We start from the raw sequence: 19,780 nt of genomic DNA on the forward strand, positions 1-19,780 counted from the left end.
ACTCTGCTGTTGTGTGTCTGGGCCTTTCAAGAAACTACAAAAAGCTGCAACTTGAAATGGAAAGAAGCTGTTAGAGAGTAACGATGCTGAAATCTGTTTATTGTTGTGTTATAGAAAGATCCGAGCCATTGTCGTGACTGAATGTAGATTGCGACGATGTATAGAAAATGGATATGACGAGATATATGTGTTGACTGTGGAGAAATTGCCTTGGTAAGTGGAGGAATTTGGAGCAATCAAGTTTAGTCAACAGCAGGAAAGCAGCAGCTCATTCACTGTGACGAACAGACAGACATCCACGGAACTGAGAAAATGACCACAAATAGGAAAATACCGTAGTTCTCTAGTTGTTATTTTTACCAAACCCCACAAGAGTTGAAGAATCTGAGCGTTATGAGCTGTCTACGTGGTAAACGAAGTATAAAATTATGAATATTAAATAAAGCTTGTGAACAACTTTCTCATAAATTTGCGTGAAAGAGCTACCAAGAAATTCATTAAGTTGTAATAGCCTAGTAGTCCTGGCTGTTCAATCTTGAATTTCAATTTCAGACTGAATTGAAATAATACAATAGTACCTGATCAAAATTAAATAACTAATTATCTGTGTATTTTCTAAATTAGTTCGGAAATTAATTATGATTTTATTAAAATAATTAAATAATAAATACCTTAAAAATTCCGTTATGTGGCAACCGTCAACCGTGCCAAATGGGCAAATGGCCACGCTAGACGCCTAGACGTCACGCTTATAGTGCGCTATCGAAGAAAAATTTTCTCTCATCAGGAATCTCTATCTCAATCTGGGATTAGGGAAAATAACTAAATAAGTGAAAGGTCATTATTTTCTATTTTGTCTTCAATCTGTAGTGAGAAGTCTTTTAAGTTCGTTCTACTCTGACGTTTACATATTACATCGTTATAGTACTAACAGCAAAGGTAATAATTTTATTTAATGGATATATTAACATTAGAAACTGGCTTCTAAATTCTAATCATATTAAAGAAAAATTAACAATAACTTAAAATTTGAATAGTTTCTGAAAAATCCACAATGCCACGATTGATAAGAGTGAAATCACTGTCCCAAACATGTCTTGAATTTGTTATAAACAACATGGCTGTGCTGTGTGAGAACCTAACGAGTGATCTTCCTACTACTATTAGCAACCAATCAAGCCACAGCCCTTTTGATCAATTACGTAAGTTGCCAACCATTGAGTATTGACTGAGTGTTACAGTTCTCTTGACGATAGTTTTTTTTTAATTTAAAATTTTTGTTTATTAGCATCAAAGTTCTTGGAGGAAATAATCAGTGCTCTTCAAACCAAAAAATGTTTGAAACAGTTTCTTGGTTTGCTAGTAGCTCCACAACTACAGACCCTGGATCTGAGATATTTGTCAAAGGAAGATAATTGTACTGATTTGGAACTTAATTTGCTGAGATGTATAGTAAGATATTATATTTTTATATTTCTGTCAAAACCAAGATTTGACACTTTTTTTTTTAGTACTTAAAAAACCTATCTCTCCGCTGGTCATCTCTTTGTAATGACAAATTCTTGTCTTCTGTCATTCCCATGTTTGTAAAATTACAAGTTCTGGATATTTCGAATTCTGCAGCAGGGGACAGCAGCTTGGAAGTAATTGGAACTTATTGCACAGATTTGAGGTAAACTAGTTATAGTTTAATGCTTGACTTTATTAAATACATTTTTTTTTTTTTTGTTAGAGAACTGGAATTTATGAATTGCAAGAATATTACAGATATTGGAGTTAAAGGGCTGTGTGTTAGTAGTACTACGCACAATCTAGGAAGGGAAGGGGATAAATTGGGACTGCACAAATCTCTTCTTAAACTGGGTTCGTTTGGTACTGAAATTACCAACGCAGGAATCCAATTGGGCTTGGAAACTTTCCGTAGTCTTCAAGTCTGGGATTTGGTCACTGTACAAATCTTGGCGAAAATTCACACAGAAAATTTCTTGAATCCATCTCCGGAGATTCCAAAGTATTCCCTGATGAATTTGGAAATAGCTTTACTTGGTATCCATTACGTCCCTAAAACTTTTGGATTTGTTTTGTCTCTGTGTCCCTTTGTGATTGAGGTAGAAATCAATACCTTCAACCGACTGACAGATAGTGATTTGCTAAGTTTGTTATCCCTTGAAAAACTCCGCAAACTGAAATTGGTTGGGTATTTTCGCGAGAATTCCAGTGTAACGTTTGGTGGCGGTGTGACACCAATTTTAAAAGCCTTTGGGAATTCATCACTGAAGGCACTTTCTCTATCCAAGTTGCCTGATGTCAATATTATGGTAATCGCACAGCTTTGCCCGAACCTTCACTCCCTTGACCTTTTCGATAATTTGAGCTATTCCAACAAAAAACTCAACGAAGAATGGTTCAAGATTGAACCTCAAGTATTGAAGCAACTTGAAAAGCTGCGACTTTCTGTAGAAAAATCAAGTATCACTATTCCGCGCGAACACTTCATCTTGCTGTTGTCTGGACCTTCTCTTGTGGACATAGATATTGGGAGTTTTTGTCCGCTCAACGACGGCGTTCTCCAAGAGGTGGTTCGAGTTCAGAAGTTCCATCGTCTTGAAAATTTGACAGTCACTGAATGCCACAATGTGACCGAGAAAGGGATTGACATCTTCATGAATGCCCAAAACCCTCTTAAGAAGATCGCGTTACATTGGTGTCGTAAAATAACGAAGAAAAATGTTGAGTATTGGGAAAAGCAAGCTAAAATGAACAACTGGCAAATATTGATCGAGTTCGAAGAGGATGTTGAAGAGGACTATTCTGAGGATGAAGATGCTGAAGACGTTCTTGCCCGAATGCAGTATGAATACGGCCTGCCCGATTATATTGTGAATTCGGAATGGTGTAAAGATTTAATGGCAATAGCGACCCATGGATGCGAGGATTGGGAGGAATTTTTGGATGATGATGATGAAGATGAATTTTAGGGATGATGATTGCTGTGCGTTTGAGCGAAGAAATTAACGTAAATTTTGTCCTTATTTTGTTTGTTATCAAGTTCATGTATCGTCTTACTTTATGATTTTTGATATAGGAAGAAACATACTCATTTGCTAAGTGTCTTTAATGTGGTGTTTTAGTTTGTACTTTGTACTGTTTTGTTTTCTTCCCTCAAATTTCCTAAAATAAAAATAAATCGTGAAGTTACGATAGTTACCAATACCGCAAATAGGAAAATGTCCGTAGCTGGTTCTTTTTTACCAAACCCCAAAAGAGTAGAAAAATCTGAGCGTTATACATGTGCTGTCTACGTGGTAAATGCTTGTGAACAACTTTCTCATAAAATTGCGTGACAGAGCCACCAAGATATTCATTAAATTGTAACAGTCCTGGCTGTTCGATCGCGAATTTGTGACTGAATTGGAACTGAAATACTTATTTGAAAACTATCGTAAAGTGTGTCAAACGAATTAACTGGCACGGATTCCGGATTGATGAAAAAAAGGAAGACTTTAAAATCATTTGGTTAATAGCGTGACGCTATGTCTTTAAATTTTGTTAAACCAGTATTTTCTATTTAGCTAACACTATAATAAGAGTTTATGACTTTTTCCGACTCTAAATCTTTGAATGTGTGTATGTGTGTAATAATTAGAGTACGCAGCAAACAAATTGATAGAAAAGGTGCTGCAGAAAGGCAGGGTACGATAAGAAAACCACGTAATCCTGCAGTAATGTGTGGTTAAGTTTCCTCATTTACTTCAAAAATGTGGGTTTACATAATTTAATTCAGTTTCTGTTGGTTGGAATATCTTTAGGTAACTGTAGAATCTCTGAGACACTTCTACAATTGTTAAATAAGGTTAAAGAATTTTATTCTTTTCTTTCAAGTGACTTGCCTGTTATGTAGCTACCAAAGTTAAATTTGTCTGTTGACCCTTGCCCTGTAATTTTTGATGGATATTTGATGTTCAATCATCGAATGTGTATAGAAATATTGCCTTAACTTTTCTTTTATTAATAAACAAAATTATTGTAAGAGTACAAAAATAAGCAAGAATTTTTATTTTAAAAATAGGAAGAATATTTTTTTATATATAAATTTATTGCATAAATGAATGGAATTTTGTATTGACTGGTGGTTAAAAGAAGGGGAAAAGAGAAGATTTATTATTCCAAAAACGTTTCATCAATGTGTTATTTAGGGCTATATTCCTACATTACCAAGAGGAAAACACTCCATTATGGTGCCCAGATGAGAGCGAAGGATGGTTCAATTTTCACCGTTGACTTCGATCCGTTCAATTGTACCTCGCAGGGAGTCGCTGAAGTAGAGATGTTTGCCAACAGACAAAAGCGGATGAAAATCATCAAATAAAAATACACTATTCTGCATAACTAAAATATTTAAATACTTACTAGATAAAATCTTAAAGTAATAGTTGAAAACATTCTACGAAGATTCGTTTCATATTAAGATGATCCAAATTACTTAAACTGCAGCCCTTTTATAATTCGTTCGATCCATCGCTGCTGCAGTCGATCACGAGGTCACAATGTTTTTTGGCAGCATCTGGCAAAGAAAATTGATTTTCATGACGAATTACTCAACTGTAAAATTCAGCTTTTTAACTTAAAACGTTTTACTAGTTGTCAGAAACTTAGAAACGAATCGAATGTTACACTTCTTATTCACAAAACGAAAACAAAATAACAGTCGATTACTAAGTTACATCAGAAAACGTTACCTGCCACCTTGAGACTCGGCAGACGAATGACACAAACTCAAAATCCATCACATTGACAAAATCTAAATCATTCTTTGCCTACTTGACAGAAAATAATGTAGAAATAAATATGAGAGCAGCAACATACTTGCCTGATTGACAAAATGTGTCGATATGAATAATTTGACGCATTTTTAACAAAATGTAGTCTTTCTAAATCGACCTTCACCCAAAGGAAATGTAGGGAAGGGTTCTCATTAATAATAAAACGCCTCTATTTAGTCTTGAAAATAAGAACCGATAACACGTTGACGTAATCTTCAAAGAAAAAATGTATCGTTTTCCAGGCAAAATTTTTTTTTGTTTGGAATGGGGATTACGTGGTTTTCTTATCGTACCCTGCCTTTCTGCAGCACCTTTTCTATCAATTTGTTTGCTGCGTACTCTAATTATTACACACATACACACATTCAAAGATTTAGAGTCGGAAAAAGTCATAAACTCTTATTATAGTGTTAGCTAAATAGAAAATACTGGTTTAACAAAATTTAAAGACATAGCGTCACGCTATTAACCAAATGATTTTAAAGTCTTCCTTTTTTTCATCAATCCGGAATCCGTGCCAGTTAATTCGTTTGACACACTTTACGATAGTTTTCAAATAAGTATTTCAGTTCCAATTCAGTCACAAATTCGCGATCGAACAGCCAGGACTGTTACAATTTAATGAATATCTTGGTGGCTCTGTCACGCAATTTTATGAGAAAGTTGTTCACAAGCATTTACCACGTAGACAGCACATGTATAACGCTCAGATTTTTCTACTCTTTTGGGGTTTGGTAAAAAAGAACCAGCTACGGACATTTTCCTATTTGCGGTATTGGTAACTATCGTAACTTCACGATTTATTTTTATTTTAGGAAATTTGAGGGAAGAAAACAAAACAGTACAAAGTACAAACTAAAACACCACATTAAAGACACTTAGCAAATGAGTATGTTTCTTCCTATATCAAAAATCATAAAGTAAGACGATACATGAACTTGATAACAAACAAAATAAGGACAAAATTTACGTTAATTTCTTCGCTCAAACGCACAGCAATCATCATCCCTAAAATTCATCTTCATCATCATCATCCAAAAATTCCTCCCAATCCTCGCATCCATGGGTCGCTATTGCCATTAAATCTTTACACCATTCCGAATTCACAATATAATCGGGCAGGCCGTATTCATACTGCATTCGGGCAAGAACGTCTTCAGCATCTTCATCCTCAGAATAGTCCTCTTCAACATCCTCTTCGAACTCGATCAATATTTGCCAGTTGTTCATTTTAGCTTGCTTTTCCCAATACTCAACATTTTTCTTCGTTATTTTACGACACCAATGTAACGCGATCTTCTTAAGAGGGTTTTGGGCATTCATGAAGATGTCAATCCCTTTCTCGGTCACATTGTGGCATTCAGTGACTGTCAAATTTTCAAGACGATGGAACTTCTGAACTCGAACCACCTCTTGGAGAACGCCGTCGTTGAGCGGACAAAAACTCCCAATATCTATGTCCACAAGAGAAGGTCCAGACAACAGCAAGATGAAGTGTTCGCGCGGAATAGTGATACTTGATTTTTCTACAGAAAGTCGCAGCTTTTCAAGTTGCTTCAATACTTGAGGTTCAATCTTGAACCATTCTTCGTTGAGTTTTTTGTTGGAATAGCTCAAATTATCGAAAAGGTCAAGGGAGTGAAGGTTCGGGCAAAGCTGTGCGATTACCATAATATTGACATCAGGCAACTTGGATAGAGAAAGTGCCTTCAGTGATGAATTCCCAAAGGCTTTTAAAATTGGTGTCACACCGCCACCAAACGTTACACTGGAATTCTCGCGAAAATACCCAACCAATTTCAGTTTGCGGAGTTTTTCAAGGGATAACAAACTTAGCAAATCACTATCTGTCAGTCGGTTGAAGGTATTGATTTCTACCTCAATCACAAAGGGACACAGAGACAAAACAAATCCAAAAGTTTTAGGGACGTAATGGATACCAAGTAAAGCTATTTCCAAATTCATCAGGGAATACTTTGGAATCTCCGGAGATGGATTCAAGAAATTTTCTGTGTGAATTTTCGCCAAGATTTGTACAGTGACCAAATCCCAGACTTGAAGACTACGGAAAGTTTCCAAGCCCAATTGGATTCCTGCGTTGGTAATTTCAGTACCAAACGAACCCAGTTTAAGAAGAGATTTGTGCAGTCCCAATTTATCCCCTTCCCTTCCTAGATTGTGCGTAGTACTACTAACACACAGCCCTTTAACTCCAATATCTGTAATATTCTTGCAATTCATAAATTCCAGTTCTCTAACAAAAAAAAAAAAAATGTATTTAATAAAGTCAAGCATTAAACTATAACTAGTTTACCTCAAATCTGTGCAATAAGTTCCAATTACTTCCAAGCTGCTGTCCCCTGCTGCAGAATTCGAAATATCCAGAACTTGTAATTTTACAAACATGGGAATGACAGAAGACAAGAATTTGTCATTACAAAGAGATGACCAGCGGAGAGATAGGTTTTTTAAGTACTAAAAAAAAAAGTGTCAAATCTTGGTTTTGACAGAAATATAAAAATATAATATCTTACTATACATCTCAGCAAATTAAGTTCCAAATCAGTACAATTATCTTCCTTTGACAAATATCTCAGATCCAGGGTCTGTAGTTGTGGAGCTACTAGCAAACCAAGAAACTGTTTCAAACATTTTTTGGTTTGAAGAGCACTGATTATTTCCTCCAAGAACTTTGATGCTAATAAACAAAAATTTTAAATTAAAAAAAAACTATCGTCAAGAGAACTGTAACACTCAGTCAATACTCAATGGTTGGCAACTTACGTAATTGATCAAAAGGGCTGTGGCTTGATTGGTTGCTAATAGTAGTAGGAAGATCACTCGTTAGGTTCTCACACAGCACAGCCATGTTGTTTATAACAAATTCAAGACATGTTTGGGACAGTGATTTCACTCTTATCAATCGTGGCATTGTGGATTTTTCAGAAACTATTCAAATTTTAAGTTATTGTTAATTTTTCTTTAATATGATTAGAATTTAGAAGCCAGTTTCTAATGTTAATATATCCATTAAATAAAATTATTACCTTTGCTGTTAGTACTATAACGATGTAATATGTAAACGTCAGAGTAGAACGAACTTAAAAGACTTCTCACTACAGATTGAAGACAAAATAGAAAATAATGACCTTTCACTTATTTAGTTATTTTCCCTAATCCCAGATTGAGATAGAGATTCCTGATGAGAGAAAATTTTTCTTCGATAGCGCACTATAAGCGTGACGTCTAGGCGTCTAGCGTGGCCATTTGCCCATTTGGCACGGTTGACGGTTGCCACATAACGGAATTTTTAAGGTATTTATTATTTAATTATTTTAATAAAATCATAATTAATTTCCGAACTAATTTAGAAAATACACAGATAATTAGTTATTTAATTTTGATCAGGTACTATTGTATTATTTCAATTCAGTCTGAAATTGAAATTCAAGATTGAACAGCCAGGACTACTAGGCTATTACAACTTAATGAATTTCTTGGTAGCTCTTTCACGCAAATTTATGAGAAAGTTGTTCACAAGCTTTATTTAATATTCATAATTTTATACTTCGTTTACCACGTAGACAGCTCATAACGCTCAGATTCTTCAACTCTTGTGGGGTTTGGTAAAAATAACAACTAGAGAACTACGGTATTTTCCTATTTGTGGTCATTTTCTCAGTTCCGTGGATGTCTGTCTGTTCGTCACAGTGAATGAGCTGCTGCTTTCCTGCTGTTGACTAAACTTGATTGCTCCAAATTCCTCCACTTACCAAGGCAATTTCTCCACAGTCAACACATATATCTCGTCATATCCATTTTCTATACATCGTCGCAATCTACATTCAGTCACGACAATGGCTCGGATCTTTCTATAACACAACAATAAACAGATTTCAGCATCGTTACTCTCTAACAGCTTCTTTCCATTTCAAGTTGCAGCTTTTTGTAGTTTCTTGAAAGGCCCAGACAATAAAAGCTATTGTTGGTAGCTAAAAAATTGAACTAATTCGTTTTTTCAGAATATTTTGAAGAGAGATCACAAGGAAATCTAAAAAAAAGTGATCTAAAACCAAAATAATCAGAAAAAGCTAGCTACCCGCAAAAGCTTTTAACACATCATCTAAATTAATCAAGCTTAAAGAATCGGAATTTGCACCAGTAGACTAGATGCTAATTTCTACATGAGATTGTTGAACTAGAAATTTTTTAACCGTCTGACGCAATTTCCGTGAAAACAAACTATCACTTTTTGTCAAATTGGGTGGCGGATTGCTTCCTAAAAAGCCTCGCACAAAAAAAAATGTCTTGAACCGGACGCTCTGTTTAATGAATTGTTTATTTTGCATGTGTTCCAAATTAATTATAGTATACACAATTTATATACGATGGTTTTTTATTATCATTATATATATACAATAACAATTGTGTGAATTTGATGTTGGAGATTATGGGGTTTTAGGAATGGATGTGAGTGGATGTGGGATTTGATTTTGGTGCTTATGGGGTTTGGGGAATAGATGTGTAAGTGGAAGTGGGGAAGGATTAGGTTGACAGGAAGGTATAGGTTAACAACAGATTTTATCACCATGTACTGCATATTCATTAAAAATATGCCTCACTTCTTTTAGTAAATCATAACCAAATACCCCACTCCCACTTCCCCATCCTTTTCTCATTCCCCCATCCTGGACAGGTTTATTATTTGTTTGACATAATAAACCTCCCCATATTACTATTTTTTTTTTGTTCCTTCCCAAGATATAAAGGTAAACTGCAAAGACACAAATAGCAATTAAACACAATATTGGATGTCACTTCTGTAGCACAAAACCAGCACCTTGGATGCACAAGGAACAGCAACTTGATGCAGATATCTTTCACCACCACAGGCTGGAACAACACGCCACATTGGACAGCAACACCACTGCTACGTAAACATGAACCTATAACCAAAGTAAAATTAATCTTCAGCATCATTGGAAATTCTATATGAAATTTTAAAAAATATGCTACATATCACTTCTAATATTCAACCCAAATATTATATGGCAACATTATCTTATACCTATCGTGGAAACTTAAATTAATAAATTTACATGAAACCAGATGCACTCATTTAAGATTTAAATACAAATTCATTTAAACTTTAACGAATACTTTACAGTGGAACAAATAAACAAATCTTCTTTCAGAATCTGCCCATCTTGCATACAACAAACTCCCCTTTAAATAATCCATAACAGAACACAGAAAAAGAAATTAGGAAGATGAGCAAAGGTCGCCTCATCATGAAGATTTCGTTCAAGTTTTTAAGTATAAAGGGAATTTCCGTGCTGTTACTTAGGTCAAAACAAATTTACATAATAACATAGAACTTCCATGAATGATGTCTTTGTTTGGAAGCATGAAATAGGATATCACTTGTCTTCGACATCAAGAGCAAAATGAAACCCTACTTGATTCATTTTACAAGATATTACCATTACAGATTTCCTGTTTTTGTCACATTTCTGTCATGCAAAGTAGTAGAAACCCCTTCAAAGACATATCTTCATGACATGGCAGCCACCATGTGGAGATAGGCAAGTTATTCAACATGCTGTCACATAATAAATAAAATGGATTAGAAAATGGACTATTTAAACAGTCAAAACTCCCACAATTCACTTACTCCCTTTAGAATTCTTCACTTCCATTCCAATTCAGCTAGGTCAGATGGCTGGAAATTTCTCATCATTTTTCTATGTAAATATGAAACACATTTCCAGCCACTGTCTAAAGAGCAGATGGCAAAATTTTGTATGTGATATGAATCAAAGAACTAGTCATCAAAGTCACTAGTCATCAAAACTTGTAACCTAACTGTAGAAAAGTTCATCAACTTAATTACTTTAGATTGATCTCAAGTGTTTCTGCATGTGAGGAAAGCTACAACTGAAACAGGTGGCAAGACTGCAGAGGAACACCTTTCACCATCTGGCTGCAACAAATCAATGTGCACAATGGACTCCATCAAAGTAGCTCAGACTTCGTCATGTTGTTAATAGAAAAACAAAACTCAATTTCTGTCAGAAACAAAGTCTTCAAAATGTGTAATTTACGGTTAACAAGTTGACCAACATTATCACCTTCACAGTTAGTAAGTATTTCTGCATGTGCTACACGTACAGCCGGCACGTGCAGCAAGACATTTTAGGAAAATGTACAGCAGGCCACGTTATTTATCAGATGGATTTGTCAAGCATAAAATGTAGGCTGTTGCCTGAAAATTCACCACACAAAAAATTTACATTTGATAACCTTAAACAACACAAGAAGCAAATACCATTTTTTTTTGGCGAAATAAGTCAGGAAAGGGAGTGAGCCCGAGCCGCACCGATTGAACCAATGAAGTGTACAATGTCGAACGAAATAAAAAAATCAAAACACATGGCGAAATAGTCCCAACACTTGTCTGTCTGGAACGAAAGTTATTGAATAGTTAAATCCCTAAACACACTAAAATATTTAGCCACCTAGTGACAGCCCTTAGCATCCACGGATGACTGCATCAGTCAGTGGACGGAAATATAATTTTTCCGCTTTTTGTCCCGAAAAATAGACCAATTTTTGTAATCTCCGTGAAAATTTTTGATCGATTAGGTGATATTAAAAAAAAATCCAAAATCTGGTCACAATCTTAAATTTTCCTGAACATATAGTTGAGAAAAACTGTAGGCAGCGTACGTACGCCGCAAGGTACCCGAAGGGAATGTTAAGGGTATACTAGTTGGTATAGTAGTATTGCTGTATTGGTATAGTTTTATAAAGGCAGAGCTATAGAATAGTTATAGAATAATAATAATATTCTGTATAAAGGTAGGCCTATTATTAAGATTAATTAATAATATTTAAAACAAAAATGTTATGCCCTTAGTTTCCGGAGAAATTTAATATGCAGAAATCGAGAAAGAGATGAAAAGCATATTTCCGCATGTTTCTATCCAAACATTAAATACAAATTCAATTCCAAAAAACCGAATATGATATGGCGCGGCGTAAGGGTAAGCCGTAAGGCGTGACTTTGGTGCGGCGGAGGCTTCGCCCCGCCACCCCACGTCACACCGGATCTTGTTAAAATTAAATGTAAGTAACTACCTATCAGCACTTCTTTTACTGGAGATTGATAGCGTTTAAATGATAACATACAGTTACTTATATTCTATCGTACAATATTACTCCAACAGCTATAGTCGCTATAGTTAGTGATTACGAAATAATAACACTCGTTTTGAACTATAACCGACAGAGAACACGGTACTACTACTTTGACTATAAATTTTATTTTATCATACGGGCTTCAAGTCGATTGTCACGTTACGTTTATATCCCTGTCAGCTGTCACATGTCTCTGTATTATCGTCTGCTGTAACAGCTATTGAAATTCTGTCAAAAAGTAACAAGAACTCCGTTTGATCAAACGCCTGAATCGATTGCAGCCAAATTTTCAAAATAGATGTAAAAAATTGTAAGCTACCGATTACTGCCATTGAAATGCAATTAAATTGTTGATTGCAATCAATAATTGCCAAAAACTAGTGCATCCATCTATATAGTGTTACGATAACTGCAAAAAGCCATCTGTGTAGTGTTACGAGAACTGAAAAAAGCCATCTGTGTAGTGTTACGAGAACTGAGGGTGCCCAATGTAAAAAAACCACATGTAAAAACCATACCAATGTAAACCATACTGCAAACGAAACTTTGACCAGTAACCCTTCGGGTAATTTATGATTTTGCACCAATTTTCCAATAGTTTTCTACCGATACAAATCGACCCTAAATTTGACGACGATTACGAATGTAAAGTTCTTTTAGTTTTTAGACGTCAAGCGAATATTATTATAAACTTATTAACGAATTTATATGATTCGACAAGAAACGCTACACAGTTTGGCTTCAGTTCCATAAAAACTACTTATTATACTACAGCTTTGTAACGACAAGAACGAATCTGTCGCTCAAATGGCGTCGAAGTCGAAATGCCTATTTTGCGTGGTTGCCACAGCAGACGAGTTTTCACAGTAACAAGTGCACCCGAATTTTTTCGTTCAAATTAACCTAAAACCTACTTGCCATTAATACATAGATTTCCACCAGAAAATAGCGAATAACTACCCCATGACAGGCGAAATCGTTAAAATCATGCTGGGTTTTTGTCTAGAAATTAAATTCACCGCTACAACTGCATTTTAAACATTTTAAAAATAGAAATCACTGTTCACCGAATCGTAATATATCAAGTTAGTACATTATAAAAAATCTACGTGTTTTTATTAAAACAACAATGAAAATGAATGGATTACATTTCATTTTTATGTTATAGCAAAAGTATTTTTTAAAAAAAGAATGCAATAGAAAAACGAAAATGGGAAACTTTCATCTCCTTTCCGCCAATTCGAATTATTTGGCCGACGGTGTTCACTTGCAGCAGGAAGTCTTGCATCCGCAGCTCATGGGACAACGGCAGTCACTTCCGCATCCACCTCCTAACACAGAAAGAGATTCATTTAAAAAAAAAAGAAAGATTTGAATAAATTATTTCGACACTTACCTCCAGTGGCGCAGATACAAGCGGAATTTTGGCACGGCGCTCCGTTCGGCCCGCACTTGCATCCGCTTCCGCACGTGCATTTACCTAAAAATTTAAACAATATTAACTGGCCGTGAAATTAAATTGGCAGCCTTAATCTTACTTTGGCAGCAGTTGCATCCGCTTCCGCACGAGCACTTGTCTATAATAAATGAAATCAATGAATAATAGATAAATCAAACAATTCGAATCTAAAATAAGTCAACCTCTAAAATTGTATTGCATTGACTATAAATACGAAAAAAACAGATGTTTAAATGGAACTTACTTTGGCAGCAGGCGTTAGGCATTGTAGTTAATTGAATTAAGTCGACTTTTTCTCTGACTGTTTCTGTCGTTGGAATTGTTGTGGTGTGCCTTCACTACTTTTCAGTCGCTGTATTTATACGGAAACCAAAGTTGTTGTCGCCCTCCCGCTCAAACGGCAGTTCCGTGCTCATCGATGGAAACTGGAACGAGTACGTCTCGTGCACCGTGCGCACTGTTTACATTACATCATCGTGTGGGACTCAAGGAAGGGAGCATAAGTAAACAAAACATGGTCAGTTAAAATTTCAATTACTTTATCGCCTCAACTTTTCTTATCTTAACACAAATGACGGAGGGTCGTGCGCATCGGCTTGCATCAGCTACCAGCACGTCCCTCCTTCTCTTTTTCCGTACCGTGTGCAGTCGATAAATCCTTGACACGAATTTGTATTGCCACAAAACATCATGATAATTCTTATGTCGTTTTATTTGAAAAGTCCCAATTATTATGATGATTACATCAGGGTGAATACACTTTTCGCAAAGTCCCATTACAGCCGCAGTACCCGTATTGAAAGGAATACATTTTGTTGTTCAAAATTTTAAACGTGTTTCTATGTCGTTCAGATTTCCATCCCTAGTCAATTCTTTTTACATGAATTTACATTCATGAATAATATTGAACGATAATTTATCCATGATCGGTTGCTACAGCGCAGATGGCAAAACATCCACGCCAACTCATTCTGGTTGCAGGGCCTACAGACCACGAACTTTGGTTTTGTGAATACAACATTTGGCATTATTGTAAAGTTTGTTCAGCTTTGAAACGCAAACAAATCCGAATAAGCAAACGGTATAGCGTGCTACACGGAACTGATGCCGACCGTTGACATACAAGCAAATGTTTTGGCGATCGTAATCGACCACTTATCAATTCAAAAACAGGGCGCACCATGTGAAGAGATTAAAACATTGTTTTCCGGTTGCTAAGAGCCTGCACAGCAACACAAAAAAGTAACATCAAGGTTTTAGGTAAACTGTGCGCTTTAGTTTGTTTTGCGACAACAAATTTCACGTCCGTATATAAACAGCGAGTATTGGCTCCCATCCGCACTGCTCTTTGTCGTTTGTTACGCTCCGTGCAAGCCAAACCCAAATGAAAATTCTGGACATTTGGCTGAACATGACGTTTTTACTAACATGTCGAAAGCAATTGATTTCAATTCTAATAATAATCACGTTTCTTTTCATAACAGGCTTTGATTTCACGCCAGACTTGAGCTTGAGCGGCCGACACTTCAAATTTGTCGCTTTCGACGTAAGAATATATTTTTCGCATAATACAAACAGTTTTCATGTAAGAATAACTCTCGTGTTCTTATGCAGAATCCACCGTTCGACTCGATGGTCAAAGGACCAAACGGCACTTTCATTTTTTCTGGAGCGACAACTAACGTGGTCTTTTGGATAGCACAACGACTCAAATTTACGTACGTCTAATTTGATCCCTATAGATAATCAGTTGCACAAAGCACATACAAATAATTTACTTCACCTTAATCATGTTATGCCACTTTCAACAGGCCTACAATCGTTGCAGTTGATCAAACACTTTTCAATAAATTGGGCGCACACGAGGCCACATTTTACCAACTTATGAACCAAGTGAAAAGATAAAAATTCAGTTAATTAGATTTTGACATTTCAAGAATTGTTTCGTAGGATGTGGACGGGATAGTGGGGGCCTTCTACTTGACAATGGATCGGGTAGAAAGAATGGACTATTCGTTCTTTACGTGGACCGACGGATTTAGTCTTGTGGTACCAAATCCAGGAGAAGAAAGCAGATTATTCGCTTTCGTCCGTCCATTCCAACCCTGGGTGAACTACATCACTTAATTTACCCTTTTTCCCTATTTAATTACGATTTCATTATTTCAGGTTTGGATATCAATTCTCCTTAGCCTTCCCCTCGTAGTAAGCACAATGACATTTTTCACGTGGTTCTACAATCGTGGCCGTCCTAAGAATAGCATTGAAGTTCTCTCTGTAAACACCAACAGCCAATCAAACGGTGTTTCATCAGGAAGCAATTTTACTTTCTTTGGCTCCCACATGATTTACGTAATAAATACCATGACAAATCAAGGTAAATGATTACTGAACGTATTATTTATCGATTTAATTTAAACGCCCCAAAATTAAAATTGATTCCTGAATCAATAAAAGGAGGGAGAGAAGCGGTTAGCCGCTTCTCCTTTCGAGTACTGGCCGGCGCCTGGGTTTTGTGCGCCATGGTCCTAGTAAATTCGTACACGGGAATAGTCACTTCGGCCCTCACGACGCCTAGAATGAAACAGCCTATCAACACCCTGGAAGAATTAGCAGTAAGTAACGAGGTCAAGATAGTCCTCAGGAGTGACACGGCGATCGGAGTACAAATTTTGGTAAATCCCAGCAATAAGATATCAACATGTCATGTGCGGTATGATTGAATTTTAAAGCTTTTAAAATATAGCAAGCGACTTCGGGCATCTATAAAGTTCTTGCCGATCAAGCCCGGAGTGAACCTGATGAACGTATAGTTGCCGATCCTGGCAAGTTAAACGAAAGATTGAGGACTGGTCGCTACGCTTATCCATTTGTAAGTGATATCTACTTAATCTGGGATCTAAAATAACTTAATCTTAATCATTAAAATCTACATCTTTTGTTCCCTGTTTAATTAGATGCATACTTTCACGATTGCCTTTGTCGGAACTCAATACAAAAAGGAAGGAAAGTGTCGGTTCAAGGCATCTAAAATTTTGTCGAGCTCGCACGGATATTATTTTTTCGTTTTGAAAAAAGGATCTTGGTACACGCAAAAATTTAGTCGAGGGTGAGTACATCTCGACATGACTTTTATCACGCGTTACTTTATCACAATGGCACGTGTGCAGGTTCATGGACCTGTGGGAGAGTGGCCTGACACGCTTCTGGATGAAGAATCGACCCACTATACCGAGGGCGGACGAATGTTTCGACACCAAACGCAGAGTTTCTCGATTGGCTGCTATCCAATTGTCTGATTTGACTAGCGCCTTCCTGATTCTGGGCATCGGGATCGGATTGGCGACACTGGCCTTTTTGCTGGAAATTATCTACTCGAAATGGCAACGCTAAAACACAACTGGGTTTTAGCTGTAGTTTACCGATTAACGCACATTATATATTTAATCGAAATATCCGTAGTGTGTTGACTATTATATCAGCTACTATTTACTGCCACCATTTTAGCCTTTATTAAGAATTTAACCACGATAGTTATAAATCTGCTTCGACATAGGGTTGAATAATTAGCAGTTATTCAATTTAAAAATGAATGAACAGCTCACGAAAAATTTTAAGTTGCCTTTCAATCGCTGGCGCTAAAACAAAGCCAACCATAAAAATTTGGAAAAGATTTTTAAATGTTTGCCAAATAAAATTACTTCTAATCCCATTAAGCAGTCGATAGATACAAAAGGCAATGCTGATTTCTAATCCGCTAGTAACCAAAGCCAACCAAAGACAAATAGTCAAATAGAAACCAGACTAGATTGTAATATTTAAATATTACCATTTGAAGCAGTCAATTAATTTAATTATTCCCGTAGAAATCGCATTGCCAATAAGCGCCAAAGTGACTTATGGCGGACAGAAACAGAAACACAGTTTCTGTGATTGCGTAATCTCGTCATTACAAGTTTAGAGTATCAATAAAATTCCAATTTAAAAAATAAATAAATTAAATTTTGTTTAAATTACTTTTGAAATACACGCGAAAAATATTATTACACCGAAATTCGATTAAAAAATTGACATTCATCGTGTGTAAATGTTAAAATTAACAGAAAAGGGTAACTTCGGGATGGCTGCGAACACAAAACAGTCTTACCAAGGTGATATAAGGCGAGCAACACTAACTCTTAACTTAACGTGTTACTCGAATCACAAGTTCAGAAACAATTTTACGATGGATAAATTTACTATCAAATCTGTCTGCAAACTGACAATGACCGCACTTGCGCAGTTGTTTACCTTTCTCACCAGTTGGATTATAATTCTCCCTGAAATTTTGTTCACAGTCATCCCAGAAAAACTGATGGCAAAGCCGGAACCTGATCGCAACCCCCCAAAAATTGCGAAACCCAAAAAGGCGCCGATTGAGGATAGTAGGAAAAGTGAAGTGCTTGAAACCAGAAAAGCGCCAGTTATTTCTACTTGCAACGCGAGTTTGAGACTGCATTACAAACAAGACTTGCTGAGAACAAACCGCGCACTGACCGCAACCAGAGAACAACTGGAAGAAAGCAAAGAGAAGGTGACTGAATTGAAGGAGCAAATTCAGTGGAAGAATGCCGAGTTGAAAGGAGCGGCTGAAAAGTTGGAAGAATCTTCTCGAATGCACTCAGATCTTGTTCTAACTCACAAAAAAGTCCAGAAAGAACTGACAAGGGCCAATAGAATTCTGAGACGACTGGACAGAGCTGCTCAAAAAACTGGTAATAAGCAGCAGGACGATCCTACATCGACCGAATCGTCTAATACAGAAACGGTACTAGTTGTCGCAGCAGAGGTTTCCAGTGACGAAGAGATTGTCCACCACTTGAAAGTGACCGAACTGGAGAGCCAAGAAAATGAAATGGGCAACGAACTGACTGATTTACCAGAACCGGATATAGTGGAAGCTGTCAAAGAAACTGGGAGATCCTCAGAAATAACAGAAGAAGGAAAGGAAGAATCACAGGAATTCAACACTTTGGAAAATTCCAGCTGGTATCGGCATAACGACCGGAGTGGTATGTTGGATCTCACGAAAGACGCTGAAGAGGAAGAGATAGAGCCCAAAGTGAAATCGGAACTCGAAGTCAAATCGGAACCTGAAATTAAGGTGAACCAAGCAGTTGTTAAAGAAGTGGAGACTCATCTTCAAACGTCGAAATCTTCAGTGGCGAACAAGGCCACCAAACCCTCAACGGCGGCCACAAAAGATTTCCATCCACTAGAATCACAGGAAATCAACACTTTGGAAGATTCCGGCTGGGACTGGTACCGGAAAAACGGCCAGAGTGCGATGTTGGATCTCACGAAAGACGCGGAAGAGAAAGAGATAGAGTCCAAAGAGAAATCGGAACCCGAAGTCAAATCGGAACCTGAAATTAAGGTGAACCAAGCAGTTGTTAAAGAAGTGGAGACTCTTCGAACGTCGAAATCTTCAGTGCCGAACAAACCGACAACGGCGGCCACAAAAGATTTCCATCCACTAAGTAGAAAACCGAAGAAGAAAAATTTGCTTACACGAATCTTGAAATCGAATACTATTGACACAACCGAAAAGATGCCTAAGATCAAATTGGTCAAAATGAAATCGCTGGATGTTAGCATGAACGGACAAGTGACCACCATGTACGTTGACAAAGGCAATTTCTATTCCGCAATAAACATGGATTTTTGGAGAGAACTAGGACGTCCAAAGCTGGAATCGCTCTCCAAAGAATGGATCAAGAAATACGGAAATTACAAGTTCTTGAAAGTAGCAGACTTCAAGGGTTATTTCAATGCACACATCAAACTGACCGAAGATGGAAGTAAGACCCACTCTCTCCCCGTTTTTGTTTTCCATAAAAAACATACACCCAACTTTCTTGGACGCAGATATATGTACAGTCTTCTGCTTAACCAAAGCAAGGCTCCAGATTTGATCGCTAATGATGAGAAAGAGGACAAAACTAGTAAGTTGGCCCAAGACCAAGAAGCGTTGAAGGAAAAGGTGAAGGGAGAAAAATTTAATCTATACGAAAAGACCCGGAATACAATGAAGCAAATGTTTTCGAAGTGAAGAACTAAGGAAGGCAAGCAGTCGGTGGCCACTCCGAGCGAACGCAGTGTTGGATTTTCAATTGAAATGTTGTACTTTCATGTCAAAATAAATTAAATGTTTTGCTTCAAGCAGTCCAATAAATGAATTCCTTATCAAAATAAGTCTTTTTATTTTTGTAAAAAAATATTCTTGGATAACCTGTGGTTTATCCGAAGATTTCGTGAA

General features: G+C 36.7%; 4 protein-coding genes and 1 long non-coding RNA gene across 8 annotated transcripts; 3 read left to right on the plus strand and 2 right to left on the minus strand.

Annotated features, from left to right (window-relative positions):
- Positions 1-732: 732 nt before the first annotated feature.
- On the plus strand, positions 733-3,208 carry LOC124350596 (F-box/LRR-repeat protein 4-like). The gene is made up of 5 exons (XM_046801375.1): positions 733-939; positions 1,038-1,202; positions 1,289-1,452; positions 1,512-1,672; positions 1,733-3,208. The coding sequence occupies exons 2-5, from the start codon at positions 1,055-1,057 to the stop codon at positions 2,976-2,978; spliced, it is 1,719 nt and encodes a 572-aa protein (XP_046657331.1). The 5' UTR covers positions 733-939; positions 1,038-1,054; the 3' UTR covers positions 2,979-3,208.
- A 2,393-nt stretch (positions 3,209-5,601) lies between these two features.
- Positions 5,602-8,076, minus strand: LOC124350595 (F-box/LRR-repeat protein 4-like). The gene is made up of 5 exons (XM_046801374.1): positions 7,871-8,076; positions 7,608-7,772; positions 7,358-7,521; positions 7,138-7,298; positions 5,602-7,077 (listed from the first exon to the last, which is right to left on the minus strand). Exons 2-5 carry the CDS (start codon positions 7,753-7,755, stop codon positions 5,832-5,834), a joined length of 1,719 nt encoding a protein of 572 aa, XP_046657330.1. The 5' UTR covers positions 7,756-7,772; positions 7,871-8,076; the 3' UTR covers positions 5,602-5,831.
- Positions 8,077-9,587: 1,511 nt separating this feature from the next.
- On the minus strand, positions 9,588-11,269 carry LOC124350853. Of its 4 annotated transcripts, XR_006921172.1 has the most exons (6): positions 11,152-11,266; positions 10,928-11,088; positions 10,717-10,853; positions 10,498-10,601; positions 10,307-10,425; positions 9,588-9,769 (listed from the first exon to the last, which is right to left on the minus strand). It is a non-coding gene; the product is annotated as an uncharacterized LOC124350853 (long non-coding RNA). The 4 variants fall into 4 exon arrangements; XR_006921171.1 differs by lacking the exon at positions 9,588-9,769 and having other exon boundaries at positions 9,838-10,425; positions 10,498-10,647; positions 11,152-11,269; XR_006921173.1 differs by lacking the exon at positions 9,588-9,769 and having other exon boundaries at positions 9,841-10,425; positions 11,203-11,226.
- A 3,465-nt stretch (positions 11,270-14,734) lies between these two features.
- Positions 14,735-16,875, plus strand: LOC124348768 (glutamate receptor ionotropic, kainate glr-3-like). Its single transcript, XM_046799042.1, has 9 exons — positions 14,735-15,028; positions 15,097-15,200; positions 15,294-15,375; positions 15,433-15,591; positions 15,652-15,859; positions 15,940-16,157; positions 16,229-16,354; positions 16,440-16,591; positions 16,653-16,875. The coding sequence occupies exons 1-9, from the start codon at positions 14,867-14,869 to the stop codon at positions 16,873-16,875; spliced, it is 1,434 nt and encodes a 477-aa protein (XP_046654998.1). The 5' UTR covers positions 14,735-14,866.
- A 1,487-nt stretch (positions 16,876-18,362) lies between these two features.
- Positions 18,363-19,537, plus strand: LOC124350709. The gene is made up of 2 exons (XM_046801523.1): positions 18,363-19,322; positions 19,390-19,537. Exons 1-2 carry the CDS (start codon positions 18,377-18,379, stop codon positions 19,434-19,436), a joined length of 993 nt encoding a protein of 330 aa, XP_046657479.1. The 5' UTR covers positions 18,363-18,376; the 3' UTR covers positions 19,437-19,537.
- Positions 19,538-19,780: the final 243 nt, after the last annotated feature.

This window comes from Daphnia pulicaria, chromosome 7 (assembly GCF_021234035.1).
Source record: "Daphnia pulicaria isolate SC F1-1A chromosome 7, SC_F0-13Bv2, whole genome shotgun sequence".
Taxonomy (NCBI): Eukaryota; Metazoa; Arthropoda; class Branchiopoda; order Diplostraca; family Daphniidae; genus Daphnia; species Daphnia pulicaria.